Source organism: Sarcophilus harrisii, chromosome 4 (genome assembly GCF_902635505.1).
Source record: "Sarcophilus harrisii chromosome 4, mSarHar1.11, whole genome shotgun sequence".
Lineage (NCBI taxonomy): Eukaryota > Metazoa > Chordata > Mammalia > Dasyuromorphia > Dasyuridae > Sarcophilus > Sarcophilus harrisii.
Window position 1 is genome coordinate 133,160,174 of NC_045429.1, and position 15,136 is coordinate 133,175,309.

At 35.7% G+C, this 15,136-nt stretch overlaps 1 protein-coding gene across 4 annotated transcripts in view; it reads right to left on the reverse strand.

The window, feature by feature from the left end:
* Positions 1 to 15,136, reverse strand: part of SYNJ2 (synaptojanin 2) — a 132,433-nt gene that overhangs the window by 9,488 nt on the left and 107,809 nt on the right. For 2 of the 4 annotated variants that reach the window (XM_031937564.1, XM_031937566.1), the window contains exons 18-24: positions 13,864 to 13,981; positions 10,052 to 10,270; positions 8,553 to 8,631; positions 4,138 to 4,306; positions 3,509 to 3,682; positions 1,502 to 1,636; positions 20 to 132 (exon numbers count right to left, since the gene is read on the reverse strand). In XM_031937564.1, coding sequence (XP_031793424.1) covers positions 20 to 132; positions 1,502 to 1,636; positions 3,509 to 3,682; positions 4,138 to 4,306; positions 8,553 to 8,631; positions 10,052 to 10,270; positions 13,864 to 13,981 — 1,007 coding nt within the window. The remainder of the gene's footprint in view (positions 1 to 19; positions 133 to 1,501; positions 1,637 to 3,508; positions 3,683 to 4,137; positions 4,307 to 8,552; positions 8,632 to 10,051; positions 10,271 to 13,863; positions 13,982 to 15,136) is intronic. The other 2 variants (XM_031937565.1, XM_031937567.1) reach the window with 1 other exon arrangement.

Sequence of the window (15,136 nt, forward strand, 5' to 3'; positions counted from 1 at the left end):
AGAAAAAGGGAGAACTCACTGGCTGCTGAGGTGCTCCTGGAAGAAGTTTAGCTGTCTGTAAGATGGAATATTGCCCATGAGTGCCACAGGAAATAGATGCATCAGAAGCAGACTTTTTCACCATTAAACCAGCTGGAAGAAAAAAAAAAGGTACATCCTCAAATCTTAGTGTTCAAGGGCATGATGAAAGGTCCAATGAGCCATCAAGAGAACAAGGCTGATGGCCTAGAAAATTAGAAGCAAGACCTTTTTTAGTAATATTACTTATTTGGCACGTAAGTATTCATAGATAAAGAAATGTATCACTTGCCAGTAATTTCCCCCTTTTCATTCAGTAATAGATTACTATAATTCAGCTAGGATAGGTACTAACTACCTAGTGAGAAATTAACTTCTCAGATTATGGTTAGAATTTTTTTTTCTAACAAAAAGTCTTTCAGTTTGAGTAACTTTTATATTATCATTTTGTATTTATATTTAAAACTTTATCTTTTTAAAAGCCTTGTGGTTCAGTTTCCTTTTGCAATTGAGATTGCTTTGGAATAAACAAAGGCTAGTGAAAAATCCAATTATCAGAATCGGAGGACATGGAAGTCTTATGGGTTTTTTTTTTAAAGACAGACAAAAGCAACACTGCTTCCCTCAAAAAAAAAAAAAAAATCAGAAGAGAAACAGAAAATGGCAGGGCAAAATTATATTTTCAGAAAGCCAAAAGTAGCATTATGGGCAAAGGAGTCATTTTTAGAAAGCTAAAGAAGGCCACTAGAACCATATCAAGTGACATGTTTTTCTAGTCTAAGTAGATGTTATTAACAGCCACATTGCTACTAGAATACTACTGACAGAAGACAGTGTCAGTACCTGAATTATAGGCATACAGTACTACTTAAATAAACAACATAGGACCATACATGATGAGTTGGATGGGATAAAGGTTATCCTGTAATCCATTTCCTTCATCTAAGAGATGAGAAAACTGAAGCTCAGGGACTTGCCCATGTCACACAAATAGGACTGGGATTACCAGACTTATTTTACAATGTGACATTTCATTCTTTATCAGTTCTGTACAGTTTTAATACAGTGAAGACACGAATTGGTGGCCATCAAGCATACAGAATAAGGGAGATAGACAAAGTCTGACTTCCAGTGATGCGTGGGGAAAGAGAATCAATTAGCTGTGACTAAAATGAGGAAATTCCCTGCTGGGGTGATTTCTGCTTAAAAGTGAAAAGGCTAGAATAAATAACAGTTCTGAAAAATCCATCACTTCAGTTACTCCTGGAAATGTCTTGTGCTATCCCAGAGACAGCTAACATGACATTGGTTTCAACAGCAATACTCTTTGAGTTGTTTCACAATAAAAAAGGAAAATAAGTGATTGTGCAAAAACAAACAGTTCAAAAGATACCTGGATTCTGTATTTTTTTCCCCACTGATAATACAGAGGCAAGTATTCCCAGCAGGCATTGTGGCAAACTAAGAACAAGTGAAGTCTTACTTGGAGGGGGGGGTCTCTGTGGTGGGTGAGGTGGCCGAGGCCTGTTAGGAACAGACAGAGACCTGCTTGGAGAACGATGGCGGAAGTCCCCAACAGCTTCCAGCTCCTGCTTTAACTCTGCCAGGTCGGCATCATCTGGAGGATATGGCGGAATACGAAGAAGATGGGCATTCAAAAATGTAAGACTCTCGGAAGGGTCAAAATGTCAGCTCTTTTTAAAAGCATGGGTAACAGAGATCGAAGCAACAGAGGTTGAAAGGGGAAGGGAGCAGGACCATTTGGAAAAAAGAAAGCCAGGTGAAAAAGTCAGCATTCCTGCAGGATAACTAATTGCTACCTATCCTGCCCGCGCTTTTGAAGGATGAGAGGATGGAGAAAGGAGGAAGGGAAGGGAGGGATGAGGATGAATATCAATGCCTGCTTGGAACATTCAGTGAACCCAAGATAAAGTTAGTTTGGCAAATATACCAAGAGATTCAGAGTTTTGGAAGTTGCTGCAGTTTGAAAGGAATAATAGTTCACCACCAAAAAGAGTGTTATAAAAACTGCTGAAAACCAGGACTCCTAAAATGGTGATTTTCAAGAGGCTAAAGCCATTCTCATCATTTGTTTGCCAGGTGGAAATTAAATGTTCCTGTTCTCTCTGTTGGGAAAAAGCCAGTAATTAAGGAGTTTTCATCAGGGCTTAGTATCTGGAATTTAAACACTTGACTGAGCTAAAACAATTAGAGAGAAACAGTTCTTCTGCTTCGTCACATAGGCAGAAGAGATGGGACATAAAATCCAAAATGTATTTAAGTCCTTTCCCTTCATACAAGGGAAAAGGAAGATAATAAGAATTTATATGGTGTCTATTATGTGCCAGGCATTATACAAATATTTTATCTTCACAACACTTTTGGGAAGTAAGGGGTGTTATTATCCCCATTTTACAATTGAAGAAACTGAGGCAGGCAGAGGTTAAGTAACTTCCCCAGAATCACACTGGGATAGTGAGACTGAAGTATTCCTGTCTAAGCCCAATGCTCTAAACTATTGCACAACTTAGCTGCCTTGTACTATCAGGCTCTTGACTATGACAGCTTAATTTTAAAATCCATGTACCTCAGACTAAAGTTGGGGGAGAGGAGGAGAAACTCAACTTCTTCAACTAGATGAAGGGTGTAATTAGATGCACAAAAGTCCCTATTTTTCTTTTAAATACTAAATACTCAACAACCCCAATATATACATTTTCACCAGATGGCATAATAGGATCAAGTTAACAAGATTAAGACTTCAACAGTCCTCCCCATCTGAATATTGTCCACCATTTAACAGACACATTTAGAAAACTGATGTGTTCTTGGATGAGTAATGTTACATTGAGAAAAAAGCCTTTTTTCTTTAAGGACTATCATGTTTTCAGTAATGTCTGTATCTCTAGTTAAGAGAGCAGAAATTCTTCTGAATGGAGAATCCTCTATAAGTTTATGAAATCTGAAACAGTCCACAAGGACTTCCTTGCTGCTCCTCTAAACATCTCTATACATCCACTACACAAAACTCCCTTAAGAAGTACTATCACCTTGACTATTCCCATGCTCAATATTCAGGACCTTCCACAAAGGGATTCTGGTACAGAAGGACCTCTACAATAGCTGAATGTATATGCTCATACTTTATGGGCTCACTACTGTCAAAATCCTTACTACTGTGAGAAGTAACCTAATGTTGTTCATGGAATTATCTCAAATAGACCGAACACTGAAACCTGAACTATAGGAAATTATCTGATTCTTCTCTGCCCCATGTGTATGTGCATATTCATTACACATGTGAAACATGTATATATAGAGGTAAATGCTATTTTATCTATTATATTTATGTGTACAGTGGGAAACTGTTCAAGCAGACTCCTTTTGGCATTTTACTCTCTGAAATTACAAGACGGCAGCCTGAGAAAGGGAAACCATAACCCAAGACCAGAGTGTTCCAAGGACTGGACAGAAAGGTCCTCCAAGCTACCTTTGTATGGGCGAGATTTCTTTTTAGTCAACGCTGGAGATTTGCTGGGAGGTGCTCCTGCTGTAGAATAGCCTGAGGCTTCCAAATAATCATCCCCTGACAATTCTGTGTCAGTGAGGAAAGTGGGCTGTTGTTCTTCAATCAAATAGTCCTCATCCTCATCAAGAATGTCTCCTACAAAGAGAAAACAAAACAATCTCTAAGATGAAAGGAGCTCATTTCATTTTTTGCAACAGAATTCATTTCAGCTTCAAGGCCAGCTTTCTATATACGTACAGTTTGAGGAAACTTCCAAACACACATACTGCATTTGAAACTACTACAGTACTGCTTATTGTGACTACCAAATTACCATACACACCTCCTACAGCTCTAAACTACAGAACCTCAACATGGTTTTTGGAATCTTCCAAGATGTGTCTATGTATATGACACAATTCCTACACATGGACATTGGTTGTTCTATCACTAAGGAATTAAGAATAACCCCAAGAGATTAGTTATTAAAAAAAAACAACAACAACAAAACTCTTTACTTCTTGATTCTATCCAACTTCCAATTCTAAAGTTGGGATTTACTTTTCCTTCTCCACCACTGCCCATAAGGAGGTCACTGGATAGCTGCTAACCTTCTGATTCATAGTCCAAACTGGAGAAATCAAAGTTTTCTTCTAACAGACAGGAGTTGGCCGTGGGGGACATAGATACAATGCTATCTCGTTTCCGGACAATTTCTTCTTGAAGACCTTTTAGCCAATCCTTTGTTTTTGGTCTGATCTTCACTGCCCTTCCTTTTACCTGAAAAAGCAGGAAGATATCAAACATGTTAGTTTTTAGGGAAAGAAGGAAGGGAATAAATATTTCTTAAGCACCTAATCTGTATCAGACATTGTGCTAAGTATTTGGCAAATATCTCATTTTTACCCTCACAACAACCCTAAAAAGAAAGTACTTAAATAAGTCCCATTTTCTAGCTGAGGAAACTAGGCTAGAGGTTAAGTGAATACAGAGAGAAGTTAAATGAACTTATCACAAATGTGTCACACTAAATCAGGTTTCATTTTATTATTGTTATTCATTTAGTATTTTATTTTTCCCCAATTACATGTAAAAAACCCTGATTTTTAGCACTTATTTTTAAAAATTTTGTGTTCCAAATTCTTTCTTCCTCTCCCCCACATTGAGAAAGTAAATAATTTGATATGTTATACACATGTAATCATGCAAAACATACTTATATATTAGTCACATTGTAAATGAAAACAGACAAAAAAAAAAAAAGAAGAAACCAAAAAAATTAAAAAAAACAAAAAACAAAAAAAGTATGCTTGGATCTATATGTAGACTCATCACTTCTTGCTGTGGGTATGGATAGCATTTTTCAACTTAAGTCCTTCAGAGTTTCTTGTATCATTACATTGCCCAAAATTGCTATATTATTCCCAGTTGATGATCATTCAGTATTGTTACTATGTAAAATTTTGCTCTAGTTCTGTTCATTTCACTCTGCAAAAGGTAATGTTAAATCTTTCCAAGTTTTTTGGAGAGCATATTGCTCATCATTTGTTACAGTAAACAGTATTCCATTACAATCATATTACAACTTGTGTAGCCATTTCCCAATTGTTGGACATTCTTTAAATTTCTAATTCTTTGCCACCGGAAAAAAACTGCTTTAATATTTTTGTAGGGATACAGAATCATAGTGTTTTCTGGGTCAAAGAGTACGCATTGCTTTACAGAATGGTTGAATCAATTCATAACTCCATTAGTGGAGCATAAGTGCATCAGTTTCCCCAAATCCCCTCCAATATTTATCTTTTTTTGGGGGGGAGGAGTGCAAGGTAATTAAGGTTGTGACTTGCCCAGTATCACATAAGCTATTAAGTGTTAAGTGTTTGAAATCATATTTGAACTCAGGTCCTTCTGACTTGAGGGCTGGTGCTCTGTCCATTGTCCATCTATAGCTGCCCCACAATTTTCTTTTTCTGTCATGTAAGTCAAGCTGATACTTGTGAGGTGGTACTTTAGAACTGTTTTATTCATCTGTAGCTCTCCAAACAATAGTATAAATCAGGCTTCCTAACCCTATAAGCTGTAAACTTGTTTTTTATTTTATAATGATAGTTTTTCAAAATCTATGTACTTTATGCATTTAAAAACATTATCCCAAGAAGGAATATAAAGGCTTCACCAGATAACCAAAGGGGTCGTCCATGAAACAAAAAAAGTTAAAAATCATGCTCTACACGCTGATTTCAGAAAAACTTGGAAAGATTTACATGAATAGATTCAGAGTGAAATAAGCAGAACCAGGAGAACATTGTACAAGGTAATAACAAAGCTGTACGATGACTAATTGTGAATGACTTAGCTGTTCTCCCAAGACTATCCCAAAGGACTCATGATGAAAAATGCTATTTGCCTCTAAAGAATGAACTGATAAGAGTCTGAATATAGGCATACTATTTTTCCACTTTCTTTTTTTCTTTTTCTGGTTCAAGTTTTCTTCCAAAAAATGTCTATGGAAATATTTTGCATGACTGCACATGTATCACCTATATCAAATTGCTAACTGTCTCAAGAGAGGGGAGAAAAGAAAAAGGAGAGAGAGAATTTGGAATTCAAAATTAAAAAAAAAAAAAGGAATGTTAAAATTGTTTTTACATGTAGTTGTGGAAGAAATAAAATATTACTTTAAAAAAGGAATACTTTAAATTCCAAAATATTTATGTGCAGTGGGAAGCTGAATAATAGGTAACATTTCAGTTAAATCAAAACATTTAGATCCTAACTGAACCTCAGCATAAGGAAAAAAGTATTGAATAGAAAAGGCTACAACAGCATTTTTGTAGTAGCAAAAAATGGGAACCAAGTAGGCACCCATCAATTGCGAAGTGATCAAAAAGAAAATAAATGGAATAGATGAAAAAATAAATAGATTAGTGTTGTCAGAAAGGATAGTCATGAAGTATTCAAAACCAGGACATGTCTTTCTTCTCTTTTTGTATTCCTGGTGTTTAGCACCTGCATAATAACTGCTTAATGTATGTTTACTGATTGATGTGAGAAGATGTGTATAAAGCAATGTTGTACAAAGCAAGAATCAGGAGAACAGGAAACATGATTACAATGATATAAGTGAAATTTACACTCCAAGGCAGCTTAATTGTAATGACCAATCTCAATCCTGGAGAACAAGATAATGAAATGCACTTCCCTCCTTTAAGTGGAGCTGTGTATATCAGACAAGTGATGTTTAGTTTTATTTATTTTTATTTTGCAAAACTTGAGCAAATATTCCCATCTCTGTCTTCTTCAGCACTAAGCTACTGACTACTTCCTTCTTCAGGATTCTTCTTTCATTTCAGAGATACCAAATCCTTTTCATACCTTTACTACCAGCCTTCCCTTCCTGACATGGGCTTGGCTTAAGTCCACAAAGTTTAGATCTCTATCCTGTTTTCTTCTTCCTACTATACTCTCCTTTTTCACAAATCTTATTTTTTGCCATTATCTTCAAGCAGCATTTCTATGCAAATGATTGACAAACGATTATCTTCAATCTTGGCCTTATCCCCAAGTCGTAGACCTGCAACTCTAGACATACTAGACACATCTTCTCTTGGATATCCCATTAGTCAGTGGGTCAATGTATCTAAAAATGGAAATTATCTTTCCTCAAAAACCTTCTTCCTCAATGATTTTCCTATTTATGTCCATGGCACCACCATTTGGTTTCCCATGTTTGAAACTTTGTGTCATCTTTGATTTTTCTCTCTCCTAGTATGTCTAGTCAACTGTCAAATTTTATCATCTTTGCCAATTTTTCTAGCATCCTTCTCTATGCTCCCCCTTTCTCCCCATTCTATCCTAATTCTCATGATCGCCTACTTGAACTATTGAAATAGCTTTCTGTTTATTCCCACCTTCTTTATTCCATCCTACATACAGCTGCCAAAATGATCTTTCTAAAGCGAATCCTGCTCAGAAAGAGTCAATGATTGGCTTCTTATTGCCTTTAAGATAAAAAATATAAATTCTTCACTGGACATTTAAACTCTTCAGAATCTGGCTCCACATTAGCTTTCAAAATTCATGATCTATTATTCCCCATCACTTAATCTAAGATCTAGCCAAATTGATCTATGAGGTATTCCTTCACATATAACATTCCATCTTTCTTCTCCATCCTTAGAATGCACACTCTTTTCCTGTTGGCCTCTCAGCATCCCTAGATTCCTTCAATTTTCAGCTCAGTTAACTCCTACATGAGGTCTTTGAATTTAGGAGATTCAAAAGAAGGTCAGAGCTTATAGTGCTCTCTCTCTGAAATTACTCTGTATCACCTCATCTGTGTACATGCTGTCTCCCCCAATACAATGTGAAATCCTTTAGTAGAGATAATTTCATTTCCCTCTGTATCCCCTGCCTCTCACAGGATGCCTGGCACATGCTATGTGTTTAATAAATACTTATCAAGTTGATTGTTCAATAGCTCTCAATCACTTGAGTAAACTCTCTAGTAAAAGAGTACAAGGCTGTCCAAAATGTAAGCACCACCCAGTTTTTCCAATATTCTCTCACGTCACTCCTCTATCAGTGTGCTCCATGTTGTTCAAACTGAAACTTTATATTCCTGCAATGGCACATCCCATTTATGTGCCTTCAATCACGTAATTCCTCATGTCTAGATTGCTCTGTCCCTTATTCCTAACAAATTCCTACCATTTAATGTAGAAAACACTCATCAAGAATAACCTCAAAAAAAAAAAAAAAAAAAAAAAAAAAAGCAGATTCCTGTGTAAAGAATTGTAGATGAAGGTCACTTAGGTGGCTCAGTGGAAAATGTATGTTTTAATTGTGTGATCTGAGGTGAGGTATTTAAACTCACCTAGTAAGCCTTGGTTAAGTAAAGAAGCCATTGTTCATAATGAGGTAAGGGAACAGTTACTCTTATAAGCCCAAAAGATGGAAAGAAAAATGGGAGGAAATATCACACACAGAAATCTATAGGCTATCGACCCTCCCCACAGAGATTTACCTTCATACCATCCACATCTAAGACATTAAGAGCTGACCGGCTATCTGCAAAAGTCACCAACATTTGCCCTTGATTGATCCTAGAAAGAAGTGACACAAAGAGTTTATAAGATGAATGAAAAAAAAAAAAACAACCCAACAGAACTAGCTGCCAACTTCCAGGTTAATCTCTGACCTTATGTGTGGGGTGAATTTTCTATTAATTTGTACTGTCACTTCATAAAATTTCCCCCCAATACAAGTCTTGATTGTTAGGACAAGATAGAATAGGGAATGGAGAAATAACCTTAGAGTAGGAGAAGACTTGGGGTTGTAAGTCTTGTGACTCAAATCACTTAAAAGCATTCAGTGCTCCAGATAATTCTCTAGGATTGCTAAATCTACAGAGGAGATTCCAATCTGTGTCAATAAAGGAAATTTCTTCCTTTAGAAATGGTCTTACAGCAATGAAATCAATCTGGTGCAAGCCTGGATTCCAGAGGATCATTTCTTAGGGAAGAGGGTTTGATATATGGGAGACAATAAGGAGGGAAGGGAAACCACAATATAGAGGGGAAGAAGAGAAGGAAAATAGAAATGAGGGGAAAAGGAAGAAAGGTAGGGAAAGAAGGGGAACGAGGGAGAACAAAGAGGAAAGGGAGAAGGCCAGAGAAAAGAAGGAAAAACAGAAGTTGAAGAGGAAGGGAAAGAAAAGGCAGAAGAAGAAGCAGACAAGAAATAGGAAAAGAGGATTTCCAGGGATATTGAGATTTTCTGAACATAAATGAGGTATACACAAAGACCCAAAGCAGTATGAAAGAGATAGCTTTAAAAGTTTAGAGAAAAAAGAGTCTCTATTCTAATATTGGTAGTCAGGGTTAGGAAAGAGGACCTATAAAAAGGCAATTGAGTCTGGCATGAGGGAGGTATACAGCCTGAGATCCACAATGAAAAAAAAAAAGTACTTTTCAAATCATAGATTCCTATGTAAGGACTGGGGAAAAAAGATTGCAGAAGGCAAATATATTATTCTTATTAGATAAAATTTTCCAGATGGAGAGAAAACAAAACAAATAAACAAATCACCTAACATTTAAATATAAGACCTGGCATATAAGTTAAATCAGGAAAAAGGAGAAGAATAGAATATGTTCCTACAGATAGCCTGTATAGCCATGACTCATTCTTAAGACAACAGTAAACTTGTAAACATCCTATTTATGTTGTTGTTAAACTCATTAATCTTGTTCCTTAAGATATATAATAATCAATCTTTCTTTTAAGCCTCAAGAAGGGTTCAATGCTACTTTGGAGGGGAGGAAGAGGAATTAGAGAAAAGAATATGGTCCTATTTTCTCCCTTAATTCTAGGCTTTATAGCCAAGGAGAAGGCAGAAAACAAGAGAGAGGGAGAAAAACTAATGGGTCAAATCCTGCTCTTGCCAAGAATAGAAATGAGTGGTCCCCTACTGAGTACTACTAGGATGTCCAACACACAGATTTAGCCTTCATCAATTTTTACCTGACAAGAATTATGGTCCCATAATTCCCTAAGGTTTGCATAAGCTCGGCCCGCAAATCCTCAGGGAACTCATTTTTTTCTTCTAGGGTTGGTGACTGTAAGTTTACTACTACTGTAGCATCCAGGGGTCCTTGGAAAGATGACACTTCCTGGAAGACTCTCTCCCGAGCATCTACATCCACTTCTTGGACTTCCACTTCCACAACAGCCAACACGGGCCTATGAAACACACAGACAAGATAATACAAAGGTGACTTCAAGGAAAGAAACTCACTGAACAGAATACTGCTAAAGAAGTGCAGTCTTGTTGCCCGGACAAATTTAAATCCCAACCTTTTGTCCCTGAGATAGGAACCCCCCTTGCCTTTTCTATTTTGTGGATGAGTAAGCTTTTTTGTTTTCATTTTTTGGTGGAAGAGGACCTGGAAGAAGAATATTACTGCTCTTTAATTATTTAGTCAGCCCTTAGAAGATAATCATCTCAGCTGGATCTTAATGACTGTTTAATTATTGAGGACTAAAACTTAAGCTTAGTCAACTTAGTGTTTAGGAGCTTATGGACAAAATGAAGGACTTTGCAATTGGGTAGTGAAGGAAAGGTATACCTTCCTCATTTTCAATTAAGAAATAAATTGGTGATACTTAACTGAGGAATCACCGGCACGTAAGGCAGAGTACCTGCCCTGGAATCAAGAAGATTCATTTGCCTGAATCAAATGTGGCCTCGGACTATGTGTGACCCTGCACAAGTCACTTAACCCTGTTTGCCTTAGTTTCCTCATCTGTCAAATGAGCTAGAAAAGGCAATGACAAACCTCTCCAGTGTTTTTTTGGCCAAGAAAACTCCAAATGAGTTTACAAAGAGTTGGACATGACTGAAATGACTAACAACTGAGGGATAGACCAGACCAAGGGAAAAGGGTGGCAGAAGTACTGATATTTACACTTTGGAAAGTCATAGGATTGAGTGCTAGAAAGGAGCTTAAGGAGAATCTTTCACTTCACCAGCCCACCAAAAAATTTCACCTAGTTATCACTAGAAAGTGAATTGTCCTTTTTGCCCTTTCTTGAATTGCATATGTTTAACAAATATTGGATTACTTGTTATCTAAGGGAGGAGTTGAGAGGGAGGGAGAAAAAAATTGAAACACAAAGTTTTGCAAGGATGAATGTTGAAAACTATCTATGCATATATTTTGGAAATAAAAAGCACACCTTCTTGACATCAAAACATCAAAGAAATGTTATTTAGTGTTGATTAGGCTGAATGGCTAAGATCAACTGTTATTATATCATTATTTTAATTGATCCAGGACTATCTTGTTTTAGGTGCTGACTCTTCCCATACAGATGGCAACCTCTCCCCACCCTCCAACCTTGCTGGCCTCCCCCACCCTGCAAGACTTCTCATCCTGTGGGATTCTTAAGTGTCTTCCATAGATCCTCCATAGAAGATCTATTCAAGACACTAGTCATCCTCCTTTTTCAGAAAAGCATTTTCAGGAATATGAATATACTGCATGTGTGATCCATTTCTCACAATGCATTCCAATTCAATAAACTCAAGGAACTTTTGTTCTTAAATTTTATGAGGATGAAAAATTCACAAAAGGCTATTTAAAATAATATTTATGATATCTCATTCAGGAAACAGCACAACCATCTTTTGTTTTAACTGGTAGCTTTGAAATTAAGAAGTTTACGAAAGCTTGCAGGTAATTTGGATGCCATTAATTCAGAATGTTTTTCAATAAGACTTTTGGGGGAAGGATGAACTTAGAGCAAAAGTGAGTGTTCCCAAACACAAATTTAGAGTAGGTTAGAATTGGAAGCTAGCTCAAAGGCCATCCAATCTAATCTTGTTGAAGCTCAGGAACAATAAAAGACATGCTCTTGTTCATCCACTAACTAAGCATTAGAGACATCTGGGGTTCTTTCCACTACATTATTCTAAAACCACTTTAGCAGCACCTAAATAATTTATTAATTTTATCTTTTTATGAGAGTAGATACAAACCTCTTAGGCATTAGCTTTAGTTATGTGAAAGAATGAAATCTACTTTTTTTTAAGGGAAGGGAAGTGAGAATTCCCCAAAACGAAGGTATAAATAGGTTATGGTATTATTTCCAATCATGATCTATATTCAGGAAGTAGTCCATGAGATTTTGTCCAGAAAATGTATGACTAGAAAGAGATGTGTTGGTTATATATAAAGTGAGCATAAGGAGATAATAGTCAGTCTAAATTGCCTTCAAAATATAACTAAAAAACCTAGAAAAGGAACAAATTTAAAATTCTCAATTAAACATCAAATTGGAAATCCTGAAAATCAAAGGAGAGATGAATAAAATTGAAAGTAAGAAAATAATAAATAAAACTAGGAGTTTGTTTTATTAAAAAAAAAAAAAAAACTCCACAATAAAATATGACAAATCATTGGTTAATTTGATTTAAAATAAAAACAATAGTATCAAAAATGAAAAGGAGGAATTTTACCAATGAAGGAAAAATTGATTAGGAGATATTTTGCCCAATTATATGACAATAAATCTGACAATCTAAGAGAAGTGGACGAATATTTACAAAAATATAAACTGACCAGATTTAACAGAAAAGGAAATAGAATATAAAGTATAATTGAGTATATGTATATTGAAGACCTATGTGGGACACAGACAAAATATGAGAAAAGTCTGGATGGAATGTGAACTATACTCAGAGGAAATATGTAAATTAATTTGATCACAGATCCAATTAAAGCATTAAATATCCAATAATTAAATATTTTTCAATAATTCAGATTGTTCTTTTCCCACACTAGTCTGAATTACTAAAAAATCATCTGTTCTGGGAAACATAACAAGTTCCTTATAATAAATTTTAGGCTCCAGCTTCTTTGATATTTCAACAATTAGCAAAATCTCTAAATTGTACCAGAGGACAAAGGAATCAAAGGAAATACAAATAAAGTCAACTGAGCAAGCATCTGGAGGTAGGGAAGAGATTGTTACAGCCAAAGCACACAAAGGAAATTATTACTGACAGAAACCATTCTAAAAACTTTTATGTATATAAATATATATGTAACTAAATATACCTCTATATATTAATATACATATCAAAACTCTATTTCAAGGCAGTTGAAAAAAAATAAACAGGTGTCTAACAAAGGTGACTTTATATTACTTTAACTGTACTGAAGGTCAACACATTTTTAAAATCACCAACTCCTTTACCTTTTGGTTCCAGTCCTTGTAGAGTAAACGTTCTTAATTAAGGACCTTGAATTTGAAAGGGGGAAAATAATTAACATCTTTCTATTTTCATAAACCTCTAAATGATATTCAATTATAAATGTGTATAACAAATCATTATTTTGAGAAGGGGTCAACAGCCTTCACCTGGATTGCCAGAGGTGCCTAGGAGCAAAAAAAGGTTAACAACCCTTGGCATAGAGGATGCTACTGCTCTTGTATAATATTGTTTTTGTTATATTTCTAAGAATTTCTATTCTTTCCCTCTCATTTGCCTTCACCAGCTATCTCCTTTGTACCAAAGACAAAAGACAAAGGAGTGTACAAAAGACCCACTTTCTTTTGTAGCCCATAGTATCCTCACATGTCAAACAGAGAACAATGTTTCTTTCTCTATGTATAAGGCCTCCAGCTGTGAGACAGCTGGCAAAGATGTAAGAGATCAGAACTGGCATTTTCAAATCATGTAAGAGACCACAATAAAGTCCAAGTACAAGCTATTAAAAACCTGAAGGTAAAAACATTTTGAGGGATCAGAGCCCCTGAAAGGACATTACCTGTGATCAGAAGCCTGAAGTTCTGCTCGACCATAGTACATAAGAGCACCAGGAGACCAGGTGTGCTTGATTTTCATGTCAACGTTTAAATCGTTGTCTAGAAGGTTGAGTTCTCCCGCTAAAAGGATATTTCATTTATGAAATGTACAATTAAAAAATATGTACATATATATACACATACATACACATATACATTAAAATATAATACTTAAAAATAAATCCAAAATGAAGAAGATTATTGTATTTATGAATCCCTTTACTATTTCCAAAATACCAGGTGAGTTTATTTAGTCTTCACTTAGGAAATGAAATTATCATTCTCATCTTACAAGGCAGAAAACAAATACTTATGTGATCACTTATGTGATTTTCTGATTCCTCATATCTTTATATTCCATCACAGGTATTTCCCTTATTCTAGGAAAATACTTTAGTTCTCTTAGTATCCTCCACTTCCATTGAAAACCTGTATGTATAATCCTACCCCATCAAAAACAAAACAAAACAAAACAAAACAAAAAAAACCCACTATAGCTCTCTTTCTTCCTTTAACTGCTACTGTCTCTACTTTCTTAAGTAACACTTGTGGTATGGCTCAGACCTCTAAAGAAACTCTTCAAAGGCTCCAGTGACTAAATTTCTAAATCACTAGAATAAAAGCTTCCATATATGTTCAACATGGCCAAAATGAAATTAATCTAATCCATAAAATCTGCTCTCCTAACTTTTCAATTTTAGTAATAGTGTTTCTAACCTCTTAGACATATAGGCTAGAAGATAGATCATCACCTTGATTCCTTTTCCCATATCCCCTAAATCTGATTAGTTATCAATTGATTGTACGTCTATAAAATCCACATCATGACCAACCTAATTCAAAGCCCTTATTCTTCAATTCAAAGTCCTTATTCTTCCTCTTGCTTCCTCTTGACTACTGTTAACAGCCTACTAAATGATCTCCAGCTTCCCCAAAATATCCTAAAAACATTTACAACAGCCAAAATAACTAATAAATAAGTTTAATATGATTTCCTTGGTTAAAAATCTTTAGTAGCTCTTGATCATCTAGGGGACAAAATACAGAGTCTTAGCATCCAACACTGACTACTGAAATTTAAGACCTTTCACGTAGTCTGGTTTTGACCTACTTTTACTGACATGTTACTTCCCTCTTCCCTTTCATGCACCCACTCAAACTGGACTCAACTTCCCTGTCTGTGTCTGCATTTGTGCAGGTTACTCTCATTTTCTCCACATCTCTGGCTACAGGAAT